Source organism: Sinocyclocheilus anshuiensis, unplaced genomic scaffold (genome assembly GCF_001515605.1).
Source record: "Sinocyclocheilus anshuiensis isolate Anshui unplaced genomic scaffold, SAMN03320099.WGS_v1.1 scaffold1184, whole genome shotgun sequence".
Classification (NCBI taxonomy): domain Eukaryota; kingdom Metazoa; phylum Chordata; class Actinopteri; order Cypriniformes; family Cyprinidae; genus Sinocyclocheilus; species Sinocyclocheilus anshuiensis.
The window spans coordinates 926,709-945,081 of NW_015547647.1; the positions used below are offsets into that span (position 1 = coordinate 926,709).

At 36.0% G+C, this 18,373-nt stretch overlaps 1 protein-coding gene across 1 annotated transcript in view; it reads left to right on the forward strand.

The window, feature by feature from the left end:
- Nucleotides 1-1,172: 1,172 nt before the first annotated feature.
- LOC107701924 (mitogen-activated protein kinase 10-like) overlaps nt 1,173-18,373 on the forward strand; it is an 81,959-nt gene continuing 64,758 nt past the window's right edge. The window contains exon 1 of the mRNA XM_016504078.1: nt 1,173-1,431. Coding sequence (XP_016359564.1) covers nt 1,414-1,431 — 18 coding nt within the window. The 5' untranslated portion in view covers nt 1,173-1,413. The remainder of the gene's footprint in view (nt 1,432-18,373) is intronic.

Below are 18,373 nucleotides of genomic sequence, written 5' to 3' on the forward strand. Positions count from 1 at the left end.
TTTCCTTGTCTTTGCTGGTTTTAGAAGAGCTTAATTATGCTAATTATTATTATATTATATGGGCTATACTTCATGCTGCCGTTGAAAGACCTAGGTTTTGGGGTCACTTTTGACTAACGACTCGAAATAATTAGTGAATCGATTCTTTTGAACGGAATCATCGGAACGAAACCGAATGAATCGAATGCTTAGTGATGCTTGCTGCTTTCTCTCTGCCCGCCTCCAAACACGCAGTCGGTGGTCATGTGCGCCAAAGCCCACCAATCTCCATCTCCTCACTCCTATGAGACCGCTCTCGGCTTTGACGTCATCGTGCGCTCCCTCCGGTTGCTACGGCAACCCGTCTCACGCACCCCCTCTCCCTCCCCACCCCTTTTCCATCCCTACGCTGGTAGGATTCATAATGGTCCAGGCAGCATCCTGCAGCACAATGGTGAGCGCGCAGTGATTCAGCATCGCAAACTCAGGCTTTAATCCTTCTCTTTTTGTTTCATCTACATTTTTTTCTTTATATCTGTTTGATTCGACCTCACAGTGGTCTTTAAAACCGTCGCCTAACGGGATGTTTTGAACAGGACTGGACTGTCACCGGATCGGGATCGTAGGACGGGCAGCTGGCACGGAATGGTAGGTCGGTCGTTCGGTCGGTGGGAGATGTTGATGCGGGAACCTGAAGGGTGGGGTGATGAATATTGATCGCTATGAAGGTTAATGAAGTCGATGCCTTTGTGGCAAAGGAAAATAAATGATCAGTCACGACGACTGTCGGTGCGCACGAGAACGATCTCTAAACGGCAGGATTTATTTGACCGGGTCTGAGCGTGTGAGCGCACATCCATCCATGTTTTCCCTGCATCACTCGCAGTCCTGCATCATATGTCCTGTTTCCAGTGACGGCAGGCCTTTGTTAGAATATGGACTGATAGAATCTGGAGTCACAACAATGACATGTACATGCAAAAGCAGGTGAATATATAAGACTTTTGTATGATTTACTGGCTATTTAATTCCAATATAACGTTCTATTCTACTTAAAGAGGCAAAACTTGGTATAATTTTGCAGTTTAAGTTCAGATTTTGAGACTATTTCTTGCATTTGATCTTTTTAAACTTATCGAAGCATATGTGAGTTCATTCTGGAGTCTGAGATGGGACATTTGATCGCTATGAAGGTTAATGAAGTCGATGCCTTTGTGGCAAAGGAAAATAAATGATCAGTCACGACGACTGTCGGTGCGCACGAGAACGATCTCTAAACGGCAGGATTTATTTGACCGGGTCTGAGCGTGTGAGCGCACATCCATCCATGTTTTCCCTGCATCACTCGCAGTCCTGCATCATATGTCCTGTTTCCAGTGACGGCAGGCCTTTGTTAGAATATGGACTGATAGAATCTGGAGTCACAACAATGACATGTACATGCAAAAGCAGGTGAATATATAAGACTTTTGTATGATTTACTGGCTATTTAATTCCAATATAACGTTCTATTCTACTTAAAGAGGCAAAACTTGGTATAATTTTGCAGTTTAAGTTCAGATTTTGAGACTATTTCTTGCATTTGATCTTTTTAAACTTATCGAAGCATATGTGAGTTCATTCTGGAGTCTGAGATGGGACATATAGTGATGATGCACCTGGTTGATGTTTTTTTTTTTTTATGTGAGTATATGGTACCAAGCATGAGGAAGCAAATATATAAAAACTGATAATAAAAAAGCTTGCTGTGCTTTGATTTATTGCCACCTATAGTTGAATATAACCATTATTCAATGACAAATAAAGTACCATGAAACACGATGATATCAGATTTATGTGTGATGCACATGATGGAAGACAATGCTAGCATTCAGTATTTTAAATTTTAAGATCAAATTGGATTTTTAGGGCAATTTTTGGTTTCAGGTTTGAAATAAACATCAAGTCAGCATCACAGGATGTTACGTTTTCATGCACTATAGTGCATCATTTTTTCATAAGACTACATGGAATAACAGTTTCAAACGTTTTTAAAAATGCAAAAGCGCATTCATATATATACTTGACGTAAAATACAAATGGCTCTGTATTTATTTTTGCATTAAATTACTTATAAAAATGACCTGGAAGTATTTGTGTAACGTATTGTGAGCTTAAAAATGAACTATAATGTATTTATGCAAACTGCCTCAATTGAACAAAGAGTTATGTTATCGCCCTCTTCACTTAGGCTTTCAATGCCTACTTTTTTGCATTTTTCAAAACTGGTGATCTGACCTGTGCTGAAATGTTTCATGGCACTTTAAGCATGCTTTTGTTTTAATGCAATGGCACAACGTGGCTTTTAAACATTAGTGCTCTGTTAAAACGAGCCAATTACTGCCGGGTTTGGCATGGCACAGCACATAATACTGAGGGATATCCATGGACCAATCATCCATAGCCCCCCAAAAAGACCCCATATGGCTAATTAGGCTGTTCCATTGTGTCTGTATATTGTTAAGTCACATAACACTGGGAGCCCTGGTTAGATTCTCCTCACGGTTTAGTCTTAGAGGTTGTCGTGATCATCTGAACTCTCATATTCTCCAGGTGTGCTGACATTTTGATTAGGATTAAGAGAGTGATTTTGGGAATGAATTAGGGAAACCTCGAGAAGCTGGAATCTTAGACGGTTCAGAAAACAACCCCTCTCTGCAAACTGACCTTGCTCCTAAGGACTTGCCTCATCGATAGACTCTTTTAGCTGAATAGTTTATTGCAAATAGATGCTTGACCCATCCCGTTATGCAGTCCACTGCAACTGACAGGGTTAAACTTGTTATTCTTATCAAGATTTATTGACTTCCTTGTTTGTTCGTGTGATTATTCAGCTATTGTTGCATTCATGTTGGATCAGTAAACTTCCCTATGAATCTTGTTTGATGTGCCACGTTCATTTGAAAGCAAAACATGGTGTTTTGTATGGCTAGTTGCAGTTTATAGTATTATGACATGTTTCAAAATGGCATATACTAGCTCTGTGGGATTGCAAAATCATACTTTTAGTCCCTGCCATACAGCTAAAGAACAGTCCCACTTAATATTTTATCTTTTGGAGCCAGTAGCTTGTTGTGTCTCTGGTTGATTGTGGTTAGGATTAGTGGACTCTGGTTAAGCCATCTCAGTGTTGTAATGTTTCTCTCACAGGCCCACATTATGCAACTAAATTCGGCATATTACAGGCCAAAGCCATTCGTAATGAGTGTGTAGATGATGTCAGTGCTAACTAGGGAACACAGTGTTATTGGAATGGTATCAACATTACCAATCTGCTATTATCAACACTTTTTAATGTCAGTGTTTGAAACATTCAGTGAATTTCTTGACTCATGCCATGCATGGGCGAGTTTTCAGAGATGTTTCTTAAGGTCATTGTTTTGTAAGAGGCTTTATTAATAAGTTGAATGTCTTTTGAAATATAGCGATTAGCTGATAAAAGAACAATACAATGAGTTATTTTGAGAAATCACTAAATCAAAAAGGTTTAAATGGGCAGTTCAACCCAAAACATTAAAATCCAGACATCAAATACTCACCCTAATGTTGTTCTGAACCAGTATGACTTTCTTTTATCCGTGCAAATAAGATTGTTCACGCTGTTCGTTTTCATATAATAAAAGTAAATGGGGACCATGGGCTGTCAAGCTCTGAAAAGGACAAAAAAGTGCAATAAAAAGCATAAAACCGTGCACTATATTCCAAATCTTCTGAAGCAATATTATAGCTTTCTTTTGAGAAACAGGCTTAAATTAAGTAATTAATTTAGTTTGACAGCCATAATCACCATTCATTTATTGTAAATAAAAGAGCACATACAATTGATATAATGCTATAAATAAATTATTTTTGTGCTCCACAGAAAAAAGAAAGTCATATTCAAAGACATGAAGGTGTTTCATTATTTCATCACCTAATTTTTTTTTAGGTGACTATCACTTTAAGGGCTTAAGACCACTTAAGATGACTATAAACCAGTATGAAAAATTACACCTCATTCCATAAAATATTATAATATTTCTGCTATTTTACGACTATTTAGTAAGTTTTACAGATTTTAAAACCTAACATTTCTTTTCCATGCATGGATCACATTACCCAGTGATATTTTATAATCATGCTTCAATTTTGGGTATTTCAGTTATTTTAAAGGATCAGCACTCTGAATTATTCGTACACGAAATCTTAAGACTTATTGTAGGCACATGTCCAGGCGTGTGACAGATGATGTCATTTGTTGATGGCCATGTGGGGTGACAGGATACTCATTATAATTGTAAGTATGTGAGAGGAGGGGCGTGGCTTTAGACAGAGCTCCACCTGCTCCTCTTCGGAGTGACTAGACGTCTATAGCACTCGCTTTCTGTTTATCAGTTGCTATCTTTTATTAAATACTGTAAAAGCAGATCTTGTTCAATAATAACCAAACCACATGATCCGTAACAACAGAATTTCAGGTTTTTAGTCTGAACTCCCACAAGCTTCCAGTGTGCTAGGCAGAGATTTAGCACCACATTTGTTTTTTTGTGCATCGTAAAATAATGTTTATGGTCAGCACTGTGGTATTCAATGAAATTTCAGCCCCAAGGAGAATGTTTCCTGTGCAAGCCGAAGGTTTTAAGATATGGATAACTTTTCACTTTTATGTTTGACCTCCTTCCTTCACTTCAAAGAGAAAGTTAATCGGGACTTTTAGCATCTCAAGTTAGCTAAATAAATGTGAAAAAAGGATAAAATGGTTTGAAATTTTATTGTTTTTAAAACAAGACACCCAAACTATCACCATCATTATTGGCAGATATTGCTTTAAGTAATATCAGTATCAGAAGTCTTATGCATCCCTATGAAATACACAACAATCATTTATCTTCATATTATATATGTTACATCCCCTTCATATTTGATGAGTCTTTGATCATGAGAGCTCTTGAATTGACAGATGGTGCAGTTATTGGCTTGCAGTTTGTTTGTATAATTACTTTCAGCTGATCATTAGGATTTAAGAGCTCATCTTATATAACTGATCGTTTCTCAGTAGTTGTAAATCCAGCAGCATCAACAACACACTATGAGTCGATTGACTTCTCTAGGCTGTTGTCGTAGATTAGTGTTCATTTTTATTTTATAGTGATTGTTTTCTTGTGATACCTGGTATTTTATATCTGAAAGCTATGTCCTATTGCAACGCTTGTGATATTGTTTGTGATCTAGTGATTCCAAATAAGATTTTATTTCTTTGGCTGAATACAAATGGAGATATTTTGCAGAACGTCCAAAAGTGGACATTGATTCCAGTGCAACTAACATTGCATTCATGGTATACATTTCATTATTTCATAAAATTTCTGGTGATAGAACCTGACTTGCCATTGCTAGCTCTATGTCAAATTCACACTCCAAATGGACAAAAAGCACCATGAAGTGGTTAATCTGAAGTCTTCCGTGGCCAAATTATATCTTTGTGTGAGTAATAGCATTATAATTAAGTCATTAGATTGTGAGGTGCCTGGTTTGAATGTGTACAATAATGATTGAAAATTACATTTTTTAGATAAACGATTCCTTTAAATACAGTTGAGCATGGCGCTAGCAATGCCAAAAGGTCATGGGTTTGCTTCCCAGGGAAAACTGATTAAATGTATACCTTGAATCCAGTGTAAATTGCTTTTGATGAAAGCATCTGCCAAGTACACAAAATGTAGATTCAGTCTTGACAATGCAGTGTCAAATGAACGTGTTGATTATTGACTCTGATTCATTGTTTTGTCAGAGAAATTAATCTCCAGAGGCATTAGTGTAAATGTCATGAATTCACATCTGTTACATAAATATATTTTCACTTGCTTTTATTAGGTGACTATAGGTGTGTGTGTGTGTGTGTGTGTGTGTGTGTGTGTGAGAGAGAGAGGGTATGTGTGTGTGTGTGTGAGAGAGAGAGGGTATTCACTTTCATTTTCCTCACACAGGAGAGAAAGTGGAAGTCATCATGCTCATGTTTTGAGAGAGTTCTGATTAAAGTCAGGAATGCTGCAGCTGTCAGCAACGGATTTATCTGATAGTATTACAGTAATGTGGACAGGAATTGTGGGATGTCAAACCACTGGAACATCTGCACTTGCTATTTTTGTATTTTTGTATTACTATATACTATATCTCTCAGATTCTACCCAGTTTGTCAAATGAATGTGATGCTATTGTTGTTGTTCAGGTATGGAACTAATTCAAAATTCAAAAGTAAATATCAAAATATCAAATATTAAATATCAAATTTAAATACTTTACATAGCTGTATTTTTAAGAAAGATACAAAGATATAAACCTTCGCTCACTTCCCTCCAAAGATGCCATATTTGTTTCACATTCAAACGGAAGTGACTCATAGCTGTTCAAAACATTCAGAGAGAGTATGATAAGAGATAATCCTCTTATCAGGAGTCATTTCACTGTATTGGTTTTCATGAGTTGTTTGTATGATTATCAAGTGATTTAAAAAGTTCTTGATGTTACATTATAGGTGCTTCAGGTCAGTGTTTTGGGAGCAAAGTGCTCCTGGTTTCTTTAAAGCAAGAAGTGCAAGGTGGAATAGCTGTGGTTTGGAGACAGCAGGCATGAGGCACAGAACGGAAAAGAGAGCAATGTTTGGGAGCACTGGACTTTAGTTCAAGAAAAATTAAGACAAAAAAAAAAAAAACAAGAACTGCCACTAGAGAATTGGAGGGGCCAGGGCGTAAAGAGTGGGTTGGCCCCTGCCGTCCAGTATGATTTGGTCTCATGCTGATCAGGGAGGAGAAAGGAAGGAATGAACAAGTGTGTTTACTGCCTGAAAAAAAATGAAGACTCAGCATTTTGCCCTAAACCTCACCATGATAGATAGATAGATAGATAGACAGACAGACAGACAGACAGCATTTGAGTTGTTTCCTCTCTGTATTTTGAAATGAGTCCAATGGCCGAATCCGTTGATCAGACTGCAGGAATGTGAATAATTTAGATGTTTTTGCTGTGCCCTATAGTAGCAGAGCATTATGCAAGAGACAACTTTAATTGCCTCAGCACACTAATGAGATGTTATTATTACTGCGCTTTGTTTGTGTTCTTCTAAATAGTAATCCAAACAAGTGTTTGGACAAATGTCATTTCCCCCAGGATAACCCCCTGTCCTGCTGATTGCTTTTCTTTCACTCTTCTAGTTCATGTGTGTGTTAATTACAGGAAGTGTGCGTCACTGTGTTTGTGTTTCTCAGAAATATAGCATATGTGTTTGCTGCTGTCATCTGAGGGACACTTTGTCTTCCTGAAACTTGAGGAAGGTGAATTGAATGTCTTTTTCACTGAATGACTTTCTAAAAGATTTGCTGGTTATAGAGGCTGATTTTAAACTCTCAGGTCTCAAAGCAATTTACTGTTGCCATTCTGAATATTTCACTGAAGTAACTGCAGGCCATTCACTTCCACTCCACTCTGAGCTGTGAGGTTCGGTTGTGTGTTTCGTTAGTGTTTGGTTGAATGCATATGTTGCTGCAGAGCTTAGTTGACAGGATTTCAGGTTCCCCACAGCATCATCCACAGAGAGAGAGAGAGAGAGAGAGAGAGAGAGAGAGAGAGAGAGAGAACAGAAGAGTGGGAGGCACTATGTCCCTTTAATATATAAAAGGCTGCATTTATTTGATCAAAAATACAGTAAAAATGGTTGTATTGTGAAATACTTGTTGAAATGTAAAATATCTGTTTTCTATTTTAATATATTTTAAAGTGTAATTTATTCCTGTGGTGCAAAGCTGAATTTTCATTTACTAATTTACATGACCATTACTCCAGTCTTCAGTGTCACATCATCCTTCAGAAATCATTCTAATATGCTGATTTGCTGCTCAAGAAACATTTGTTATTATTATAAATATTCATCGTTTTGTGGAAATTGTGATAAACAGAAAGTTCAAAAGAACAGTATTTATTTTAAATAGAAAATTTAAAAAACATTTTATTGCATGAATAATAACTGGCAATAACCTGTGTGAAAATAAAAGCAAACACTGAATCAGTGTTTGGAGCAATTTAGTGAAACGCTCTCCTAGGAAAGAATTTAACTTTAAAACTTTAGAGCTGATGGTTCAGTAGTCATTTTTCTGGCTCTGTGAAGTTACAGAAACGCGACTTATTTGCAACGTGTCAAACAGAGGGGTCATTTAAAATAGATCGGTCTTCCCGAGAGGACACATAACTCTGGCTAAAACAGGTCTCTCTCTTTTGCTCTCATTCTGTGCATTTGCTCAAATTAAAAGCAGGACAGAGAAGCTAAAGATGACCTAAACTTGACTGAGAGGGTGGGTAGATAGATAGATAGATAGATAGATAGATAGATAGATAGGCCTTCAGGGATGCCGCTCTGTGATTGGCAGTCCAGAGAGAGACAATGCTGTTGCCACAGAAAAGAGGATTTGATATTAACAGAACAGTGAGTGACATTTGCTTTGGACACTCAAGGCATCTGCCATTGTGAGCTCAATCGTTCAGCCCATTTTCTTCTATTGGTTTTAGGATAAAGATCATACAGCGAGACGAGAGACTGACAAGATAATAAGAATCATAGTCATAGTGGTGGAGAACATTGCTATTGACATCTGGAGTGTTTCAGCTGTTGCTAAGGAACTCGTTGAGTCACTGCAGATAGTTTACATGATGAATGCAGAGAATAGGAGACACATCCTGACTGACTGGCTGTAGGCGGTGTTTGTTATTTACTCCTCCCACCCAGTGGAGAAAGGTAGACAGACAGACACCTGTCAAAAGTTTGATGTGTCACATGTTTTGTGAGAGTGTTGTAGTTTCCAACACTTTAGAGCTTAGTGAGCTCCCTAACAAGAGTACCTTTTAAGGCATCATAGCTAACAATTGAATGGTATCTTATGCAGCCTTCTAAGATACCTATATTTGTCCAAATTGCAACATAGCATCCGTGGTGAAGAAAGCAATCCCAGAGTACCCTGTGACAAGCTCAGTGAAAAAAATTAATCAATATATCAATATACTTATTCATCAGTACTAAAAAGTATAAAATATTTAAAACTAATTAAAATGAGCTATTTTACACACACACACACACACACACACACACACACACACACACACACACACACACACACACACACACTTACAGATAGATAGATAGATAGACATTTGTTTTTGGTAATTGAAATAAAGCTGAAATAAAATACAAATACTGAAAATGAAATGAAAAACACTTTTAAAACTTAAACATACATTAGAAATTGTAATAAATAAGTTTGAGTTGAAGTAAAATTACTAAAGTACTAGTACTAAAATTACTAAAAATAAAACTGAAATAAAAATAAATTAAAGCCATATAAAAATAATATCAAGTAGATGTGGTGATGGAAAAAAAAGAAATGATTTAATTTCTTTTGTCTTTGCTTGCAAAATATATATCTGTAAAATGTATATAAAAAATAAAAATGACAAAACTGCATATCAAAATTACTGTTAAAGTGATTAAAAATATTAATAAAATAATATAAATATTAAAATCAAATTATAATTCAAAATATTAATAAATAATATAATAATATATAAATATTATGAAAATAACACTGACTGAAATCAAATACGAATCTTATCTCTTAACATTTTGTGAAGTACTTGTTTTGATTTATATTTAGTTTTGAATAATTTTAAGTGGTTGCCTATGTAGAGCATCAAAATCTGTCACTTATGAGGTTCCATTTCGGTTAGCATGCTGTCTCAAAAAGTTGCTTCATGAAGGCAGTAGTCAGCAAGGACCTGAAAGGAAGTTGGAGTGGTTGTTGGTAATGAAAGAATCAAGCACTTAAACTCAAAAGCTACTTTGTCTCTCCAAATGCATTATAAATAATGAATTTACTGGATCTCCATTTCTTTCTAAGATTTAGTTTTTTATCTTTAAAGGGAGAAACGCATTGTGATGTGCATAAACCATAACATATCATTATTATAGAGTACATAAAAAGCAAATTTGTATTTCTTTTGTGCTGTTACTTTCCATGATATTGCCCTGACATGAATGAAAATGACCCACAGGATGAGAGAGGGAGAGAATTTCCTGTTCCTGACCTAGTGAGCAACTAGGCATTCTAGGCATTCTTCTCTATGGCATAAAGATTAATTCTGCTGTCCAGTATCTATAGACACACTCAATTCAATAACATTAAAAGCTCCTTTGTCTTTTTGTCCCATTCACTTATTTAATATATTGATATTTCTTTCTTTCTTTCTCTATCCTAGATAAAGATGCTGTGGGATATTACAGTGATAGTTAGTGTGCTGTCCACCCCCACTGTTTATTTTCATCCATGAGACATTAATCCTAAAGGGTTTGTAAGTTATTGCAGGTCGGAATGGCTTAAGGATTCAAACCTGATCATTATTCCCTTATCAATCTACACTGAAGCCAACTGTGTTCCAAAATGGAGGTAAATTACATAACACACAGATCACAAGCTGTTGTTCTTTTAAAGGGGTCATATGATGCTATTTTAAAGATCATTATTTTGTGTATTTGGTGTAACAGAATATGTTGACATGCTTTAATGTTCAAAAAACACATTATTTTTCAAATACTGTACATTATTGTAGGTCCTCTATGCCCCGCCTCTCTCAAACACGTCGTTTTCAACAAAGCCCCCTCCTTTGACAAGTGCAGTCTGCTCTGATTGGCCAGCTGACCCAGTGCATTGTGATTGGCCGAACACCACAAGCACGTGTCGGAAATGTAACGCCCCTTACCATAATCGCTTCAGCTTTCAAAGTAAATATCAAGACAGTTAATAATGTCGTTAGTTTTACCATCAGTTCAAGCCCGAAAGGGCAACAGAGTCGCGTGACAGACACAGTGATGATGCAGTACACAAGCCGCGGTTAAGACAGCTGACGTGCTATGATTTCTGACATGCAGTTCACTCTCCTGTGATGTGACCCTGTTCCCCTCACACACACACACACACGACGCGTTACTCTGCGCCGCACAGAACGCCGCATTTGAACAGTCAATAGCAAATACTTAAACTAATAACAAAACAGTAGCTGATTCAGAAGCGCCAGATTGTCATAGCAAAGTCAGAATTACCTCCTCTCCTAGGTTCACGAAACGGTCGTCCATAAAATGCATTGCTGTTCTGTTGTAAGTAATCTTAAAGATTCCTAAATGCATCTACTTTCAGAAGGCCAAATAAAGTGCTTTTGCTTTCGCACTGAAACACACAACGTCTCCCTGACATGGCTGCATCAACACGACTGCTGTTCCTGAAAAGAGGTAAGATTCAAACCACTGGCGTGCGGTTCCTGAGATGCTAAGCAGCTGCCTTTTAAGTTAACAACCTAACCTAACTGAAATAAAACTTAAAGTGATTTGGATCACTCTGCATAGGCAGCAACTATTTTATTATACAAACAGTGCTCCATATGTGAACTGCAAGTGACACTTGATGTTGCATATTGCAAAGCTAAAAATGTGATATTGTAATAATTATAAAGAATATGTAGCACACACAAATATTTGCTAAAATTTTAAATTGTTTCATATATACTTTTCGGTACTAAACAAAATATATTTCTGAGCGCTGAATATGTATGTGTGATACTGCTTTTATACAACAGCTTTGAAAGCACACAATGTTAATATTGAGAAACTTACATTTTAGACAGAATACTGAGTTACTTTGTTTTTGCACCACCAGCCGTTAAACATCTCTAAGCAACACAAAGTAGTACTAAATCAATCTTTTGAGTAAATTATTTGATAACTTGCTCGTAAACCCAGTCACTTGTTTTGATCCTGAATGAATCAGTGTTGTAAACAAATCGGTTAAGTAAATGATTCAATGACTCATTTCTAAAAGATTGCTTGTTTCATTCCTGAATGAATCTTGGTTTTGAACAGTGACTTTTTTTGAGTGACTATGATTCACTGACTCACTCAGTTGAGTAAATGAGTCACATATAAAGATGGTCATTTGTCGCCACCTGGTGTAACTATGTAACATAAAAATCCTCATTTCTAATGCACAGATTTACAGTCTATGTTAATTCATTTCTCACCAGTCATGACTTTTAATTCCATCTTGCCTGAATCAATGCATTAACTGTAAAAGATACATGTGATGATGCCTTACAAAAATGGAAGAATCTAAATTATATTAGCATAATGTTGCTACCTATCTTTTGGAACATCCATCTTTTTAGGAGTGCGCTAATGTTGCCAAATGCTTTCTATGTAGGCAGCTCACTAAGTTTGGAACAGTGTTTTTTTTTCATGTACACTACTGTTAAAATTCTGCGGTCAGTTAGATTATTTTTAAAATGAAATTAATACTGTTATTCAGCAAGGATGCATTAAATTAATCAAAAGTAACAGTAAAGACATGTATACAGATGATTTCTTTTCCAAATAAATGCTGTTCTTTTGAACATTCTATTAATCAAAGAATCTTGAAAAAATGTATCATGATTTGCACAAATATATTAAGCAACACAACTGTTTTCGGCATTTATAATACTGCAAAATGTTTCTTGAGCAGCAAATCAGCATATTAGAATGATTTCTGAAGGATCATGTGACACTGATGATGCTGAAAATATGCTTTGCCACCACAGGAATAAATTACATTTTAAAATGTATTCAAATAGAAAAATGTTATTTTAAATTGTAATAATATTTACAGTTACACTTATCTACTTCTTTGCTCGCTACACACAAAGGCTTCTAAAACAATGCAGCATGAGAGGAAGAAAATGGAGTAGTTGGAATATTTAGTTGAGTAGTGAACAGACTGTGAGTAAGGGGAGATGTTAATTATTCATATCATTAAGCCATCCAGGAGACCGCAGAGTTAACGATGAACTAGAGTGGGATTAATCTGACGTCTTTCTCTTTCTCTCTCTCATACACACACACACACACACACAAAGAAAAAGGCCAAACAGAGAGCAAGGCAGTTTAAGACCAAGGGGACTAAATGAAAAAAGAGAGAGAGAGAGTTACATTCTGGCATCTCACAACCCTTTGCGCTGATTTACTGCTGTAGTCAATTATGTGCCTGGACTCCAGCAATGCATTTGTGCAGCCAACTGCAAAATATTCAAGTGCTCTGTAATTAGTGAGTGATGTCTGCTATTGATTAAATGAAGCACATTATGGTTCTTCCCAGCGAGAGCTCAGACTGAAGGTTTTGAGAGATTTGAAGCATCTTGTAATTTTCGGTGTCTTCAATGATGAGCTGAAAGGTTACTGTGACAGTTTATAGGTTTCGTTGCTCTTTCAAAAGCTCAAGAGATTTGTATTTCTGAGTTAAGTTTCTTTAGGGTATCAATTCTGCCTCACATGTTTCTCCCAAAGATTCATTTGAGCAATTAAAATAGACACAAATAAGACAACTGACATAACGTAAGAGTATAGAGGTGCATCATTAATGTGAATAGTATAGCTCAAAGTATTTGATGTGAAATGTTTGAGTTCATATTTAGATCTCTCAGTTTTGATTGTGAGTTTTGTATCTTGGCAAATCTGAGCACGGTTTGAAACATTGTTGAGATGTCTCATGAAACTTTGGAGCAGAGTATTGTGGATTATTAAAATTGCTGTGAGAATATTGGGTAAGAAAAGTATGAGAAATATCAAAAAGTGTCCATTTGCTGTTTATTTAATTGTGTTGCTGTCAAGGAGAAACAAACTAGTAAGAGCAAACAAACGAGATATTAAAGAGGTTTTTTCTTTCCTATTGGCAGCCAGCAACTTCTGTTTTTAACTTTATCAGCATGTTTGGGGAGAAAATTAATATAGGAAAAACATACGCTTGTGTTTGTGTAAAGTGTAAAAACTAAAGTTTGACTGCAGAACTGCTGAATAATCCAGAAGGTGGTAATACATCCTATTAAGTCAGAAAAGCTCAGGTGTTAAATGAAACTGTCAGCACTCAATAGTCGACAGGTCTGAGTCGCTCCTAGCTTGACTTTTACCTCTGAACAAGCCTGAACGAGTCAAATAAAAACAAATTTTTAAATCAAAATTTTTAAGGCTTAATGTAAGTTCCTCTTCAGGAACTCGAGCTGCGTCGGAAAACGCTAGGGGAACAACCTTTACAGATAATGTGAAATAAAAATGTACTATTTACTTATTAATCGATGTCACTGGTTTTATTGTGCACAATTTAACAGTGCAAAATAAAAAAAAAAGAAATAAAATTCATAATGTTTCATCAAAATGTAATGCGTTCCTCTGCCTCTGAAATATTATTTTTAAATTTTCTTTTCTACTGATGAAACTGAGGCACTATAGGCAGGGAAAAAATGCTGTTAGCCAAAAATATCATATTTTATGAAGTCCTGTCCTACATTATTTCCCACTAATATTCTGTTTCACCTAAATTTACCACATTAAAGCAGTCTTTATCCAACCAAATGTGGTTTAAATCATTTTTCCCCCTTGTGGGCCACAGCACTGCTCTGGTGAACTAGAGTAAGTTCTTACTCCGTCTGTCTGTGATTTCAGTCACTTTTGTTCTGAAATGCTCATCTGATCCTCAAGCTTTGGTCTCTTCTAGAGGATGTTCTACAGTATATGTCATTTTTTTGAACTGCTGCTTGTGAAGAATGTTGACTGTGGTTTCGTCTGCAGTGATTTTCTTCCTTCATCAGTTTGCATGGTTTCAGATTGATTCTTTTCTGGCCTTTCCACCTTCATCTGACACCATTACTGCTATCTAAATGATTAATTTAGCTTAAGAAAGTAACTAAAATTGTATTCACGCTACATTTCTACAGTTTCTAAAACAAATTAAGTGGTGCTTACTGTGCAAAATGTGCATGCCACGTTGCTAGGTTGTTGTGGGTGTCTCCCCACAGTTTCTAATTTTATTTTATTTGATATTTATTTTTTTCAATTAATGAAATTTTTTTTCATAGCTTTTGTTAACAATTGTCTGTTAGACTGGGCTGCTGCTATGTGGTTGCTAGGGTGTTCTGGGTGGTTGCCAGGGTGTTGCTCAGTGTTATTTTAGTATTATTTATATGCTATTATTTAGAGATGCACCGACTGCAATTTTCTTGGCCGATTCCGATTTCCGATTTTTCGTTAGTGTGATCCGATTTTTTTCGTTAGTGTACCGATTTTTGGCGATTCCGATTTTCGCCGATTCCGATTTTCTTTCTAAGAACTATAATTGACAGCATATACAAACAAAACTCTACTTTTCTTCAACGCAAAGTTTTATTTTCATAAAAAAACACAAGTAAAAAGTCAGTAATAAAATAAGAACAAATAAAAAAAATGGCAAACAACAACACAAATAAATGCAATAGAATAAAGAGAGCTATGAAAGTTTTTCAGGTTAAGTAAGTTTTTATTCAGGTAAGAAATACTACAGAAATTAAAGTAATCAAATGTAAAATAACACCTGTTTGAGACTGAGCGCGGATTGTGCGCTCCACTAATATAGATCAGTGGTGGTGCGTGCGCGTTTGGTATAAGCACGAAACCTGCGGGAATTACTAAAATAATGCGCAATACAAGCACTTTTTAACCGGAGCGAATGAGACGTGTGTGAGAGAGAAGGGGTCGTCGGAGAGATGACAGTGAGAATGCACGGCTGACGTTATTGCCTGTGCCGCTGGTAATGCTGGGTACACACCACAAGGTAATCGGGCTGATTTTGGGCCGATTTCTCCCCTTCTGACAATCCTAGGTAATGTCCCGATTATCTTGGTGGTTCTAAAGATTATCTTATCAGATTTTCCTGTGGTGTGAGGTGTGGGGGGGAACTCCGAAAACACCACACACTATAGGAGCAAAACGGTTAAATCTAGGATTTTTTGTCCTCATGTTTGTGGTCTCTCACATTTTGAAGATCTTATAAGATTTTAAAAATCTTTTAGTGTGTACCCATCATTACAAAACGGATCGGCTCGAAATCGGAAAGAAGTGAGACTGACCGGCCGGTCACCGATCCGGGCCGATCATGAGGAAAATCGATCGATCGGTGCATCTCTACTATTATTTTGTTTGTTAATAGTTTTAATTAGCTTTTATTTTATATTTTTTTAGTTTTAGTCATTTTGTTATATGCTTTTGTCAGTTTTGTTCGATTTTTTATCTAATATTTTCTATTTAGCTTTTGTTTTCATTTCATTTTTGGTTTTAGTGATTTTAGTAAAAACTTTTATTTAAATTAGTTGCCAAGGCAAGATTATTAATTTTGTTTACGCTTTTTAAGTTCAAGAGGTTTTTGTCTTTGTTTTATCGTCCACCAGACAAAAAACGTTCGCTTAAGGCATAGTTCATCGAAAAATTACAATTCTTTCTTCATTTAATCACCCTCAAGTTGTTCCAAACCTGTATGAATTCCTTTTAGCTGTTGAACACAAAAGAAGATATTTTGCAGAATGTTGGTAACTAAACAGTTGCTAGTAGCCACTGACTTCAATAGCATGGAGAAAAAAGATACTATGGAAGTTAATGGCTATTGTCAAATTTGTTTACCAACATTCTTCAAAATATCTTCTTTTGTGTTCAACAGCTGAAAGAAATTGACACATGTTTGAAACCACTCGAGGAGGAGTAAATGATGAAAGAATTTTCAATTTTAGGTATCTCTTTAGAAGATGGTAATATATTAGATTCCTTTCAGACAGGACTTCATTGTATCTGTGTGACAACATGGCTGGCCTGTATCATTATGTGCATGATCTGGAACATAAACAGCACAGGCAGCAGCGAGGACATCTGTCTTCGTTCTCCATCTGATGTTGTATGGTATCTGCCACCCACACACACGATACCTGCCAGCATTGTCAGTGAAGACAAGGGCCCAGATCGGCTCCCAGTGAGCAGAAATGTGCTCATGACCTGAGTAAATTAGCCGCACTGCTATCGACAGCCTCTCAAAATCACATAAAAACACAGAAACCGTCCTGCTGTTAATTTGTTTTCATGTTACAGGCCTCTGAACTGTGTATTCACATTTGTGCACGTTCTCATTATGGTGTCAAGGGTTCAAATTGGATTTCGAGGCACTGTAAGTCTGTAATTTGATTGTGTGGTTTTATTCATACACTTGTGGGGATTTTATGCATTGCTCTGGGTTTGGTTGTCATGGCAGTTTCTTGAGATAATATACCTGGAGATTTTCCTTTGGTTTTGAGGTGAATAGAGCACTGATTTGAGACCTCTTGACCCCTGTGTGTCTGAGATAATTTCCTGTTGTGTGTGTGTGTGTGTGTGTGTGTGTTTAAGCTGGGTATATTATTAGAGGCAGGTCAGATACAGGTCAGGCCAGTAGTTCAGATTGTTACTAAACCTGCCAACATATTAGACAAAAGAAAGAAAGTAAAATTTGCATTTTCTTTATAAGAAAAACTGCAAGGTTTCAAATTTGCAACAATAGCTGGAAATTATACGATTATATGCAGTGTTAAATTAAAACTATTAAAAATGTGTAAATTGAAATAAAGCTGAAAAAAAGATATATTATATAAATATTACATGAAAAACACTTGGCAAATAAATGAAATATGATTATAATTAAGATTAAGATTGAGTTGAGGTGCTAAAATTACTAAAACTAAAATAAAATAAACTGAAGAAAATGTAAATATAAAAAAAAACTAGTAAAAATGACAAAAGCATATAACAAAATCATTTAAACTAACTGAAAACTAAAATATAGTAAAAAAAAAAAAAAAAGCGTTTTCAAAATATGAATGATTACTATAGTAGTATATAAATAATATGAATACCAAATGTTTGAGTTTAAGGCATTGAAAACAGAGTGGCAGCAAGTTTTGCACAGGAAGACATCACTGTAAAATGTCAATTTTAGTAAATGTAAAATCTATTTTCATATGCAAATGGATCTGGGAATATTAAGTAAAAGTAAATATGGTTACATTTTATCTTCATTTCTTATTTTGGAGGGTTTTTTTGTCAGTAATTTCCAGTTGAAGTGAATTGAAAATTCGAAACCCTTAAGATTTGAGCATAACCTTCATAAATATGCAAAGAGAGGTGAGAAAGACAGGACGTAACATAATGCATATATGACATCTGGCTTGTGTCTGGGACTTTGATGTTATTCAATCATTCTATCTGTCAATCATCAGAGGTTTGGTAGGAATACGTTGCCTGGGAAAAGCTAAATTCAGGCTATAATTCCTGTGAAATTAAGAGATAGGCAGAAAAGAGGAAATATTGCTTTTACAGGGAGGGGTAGAGGGATGAAACACGAGAGCAGATGGAGGAGAAGAGATTTATTTATTTTTTGGCAGGGAGAATGCCACGGATAGTCATGGATGACCTTTAATTACAGAGATT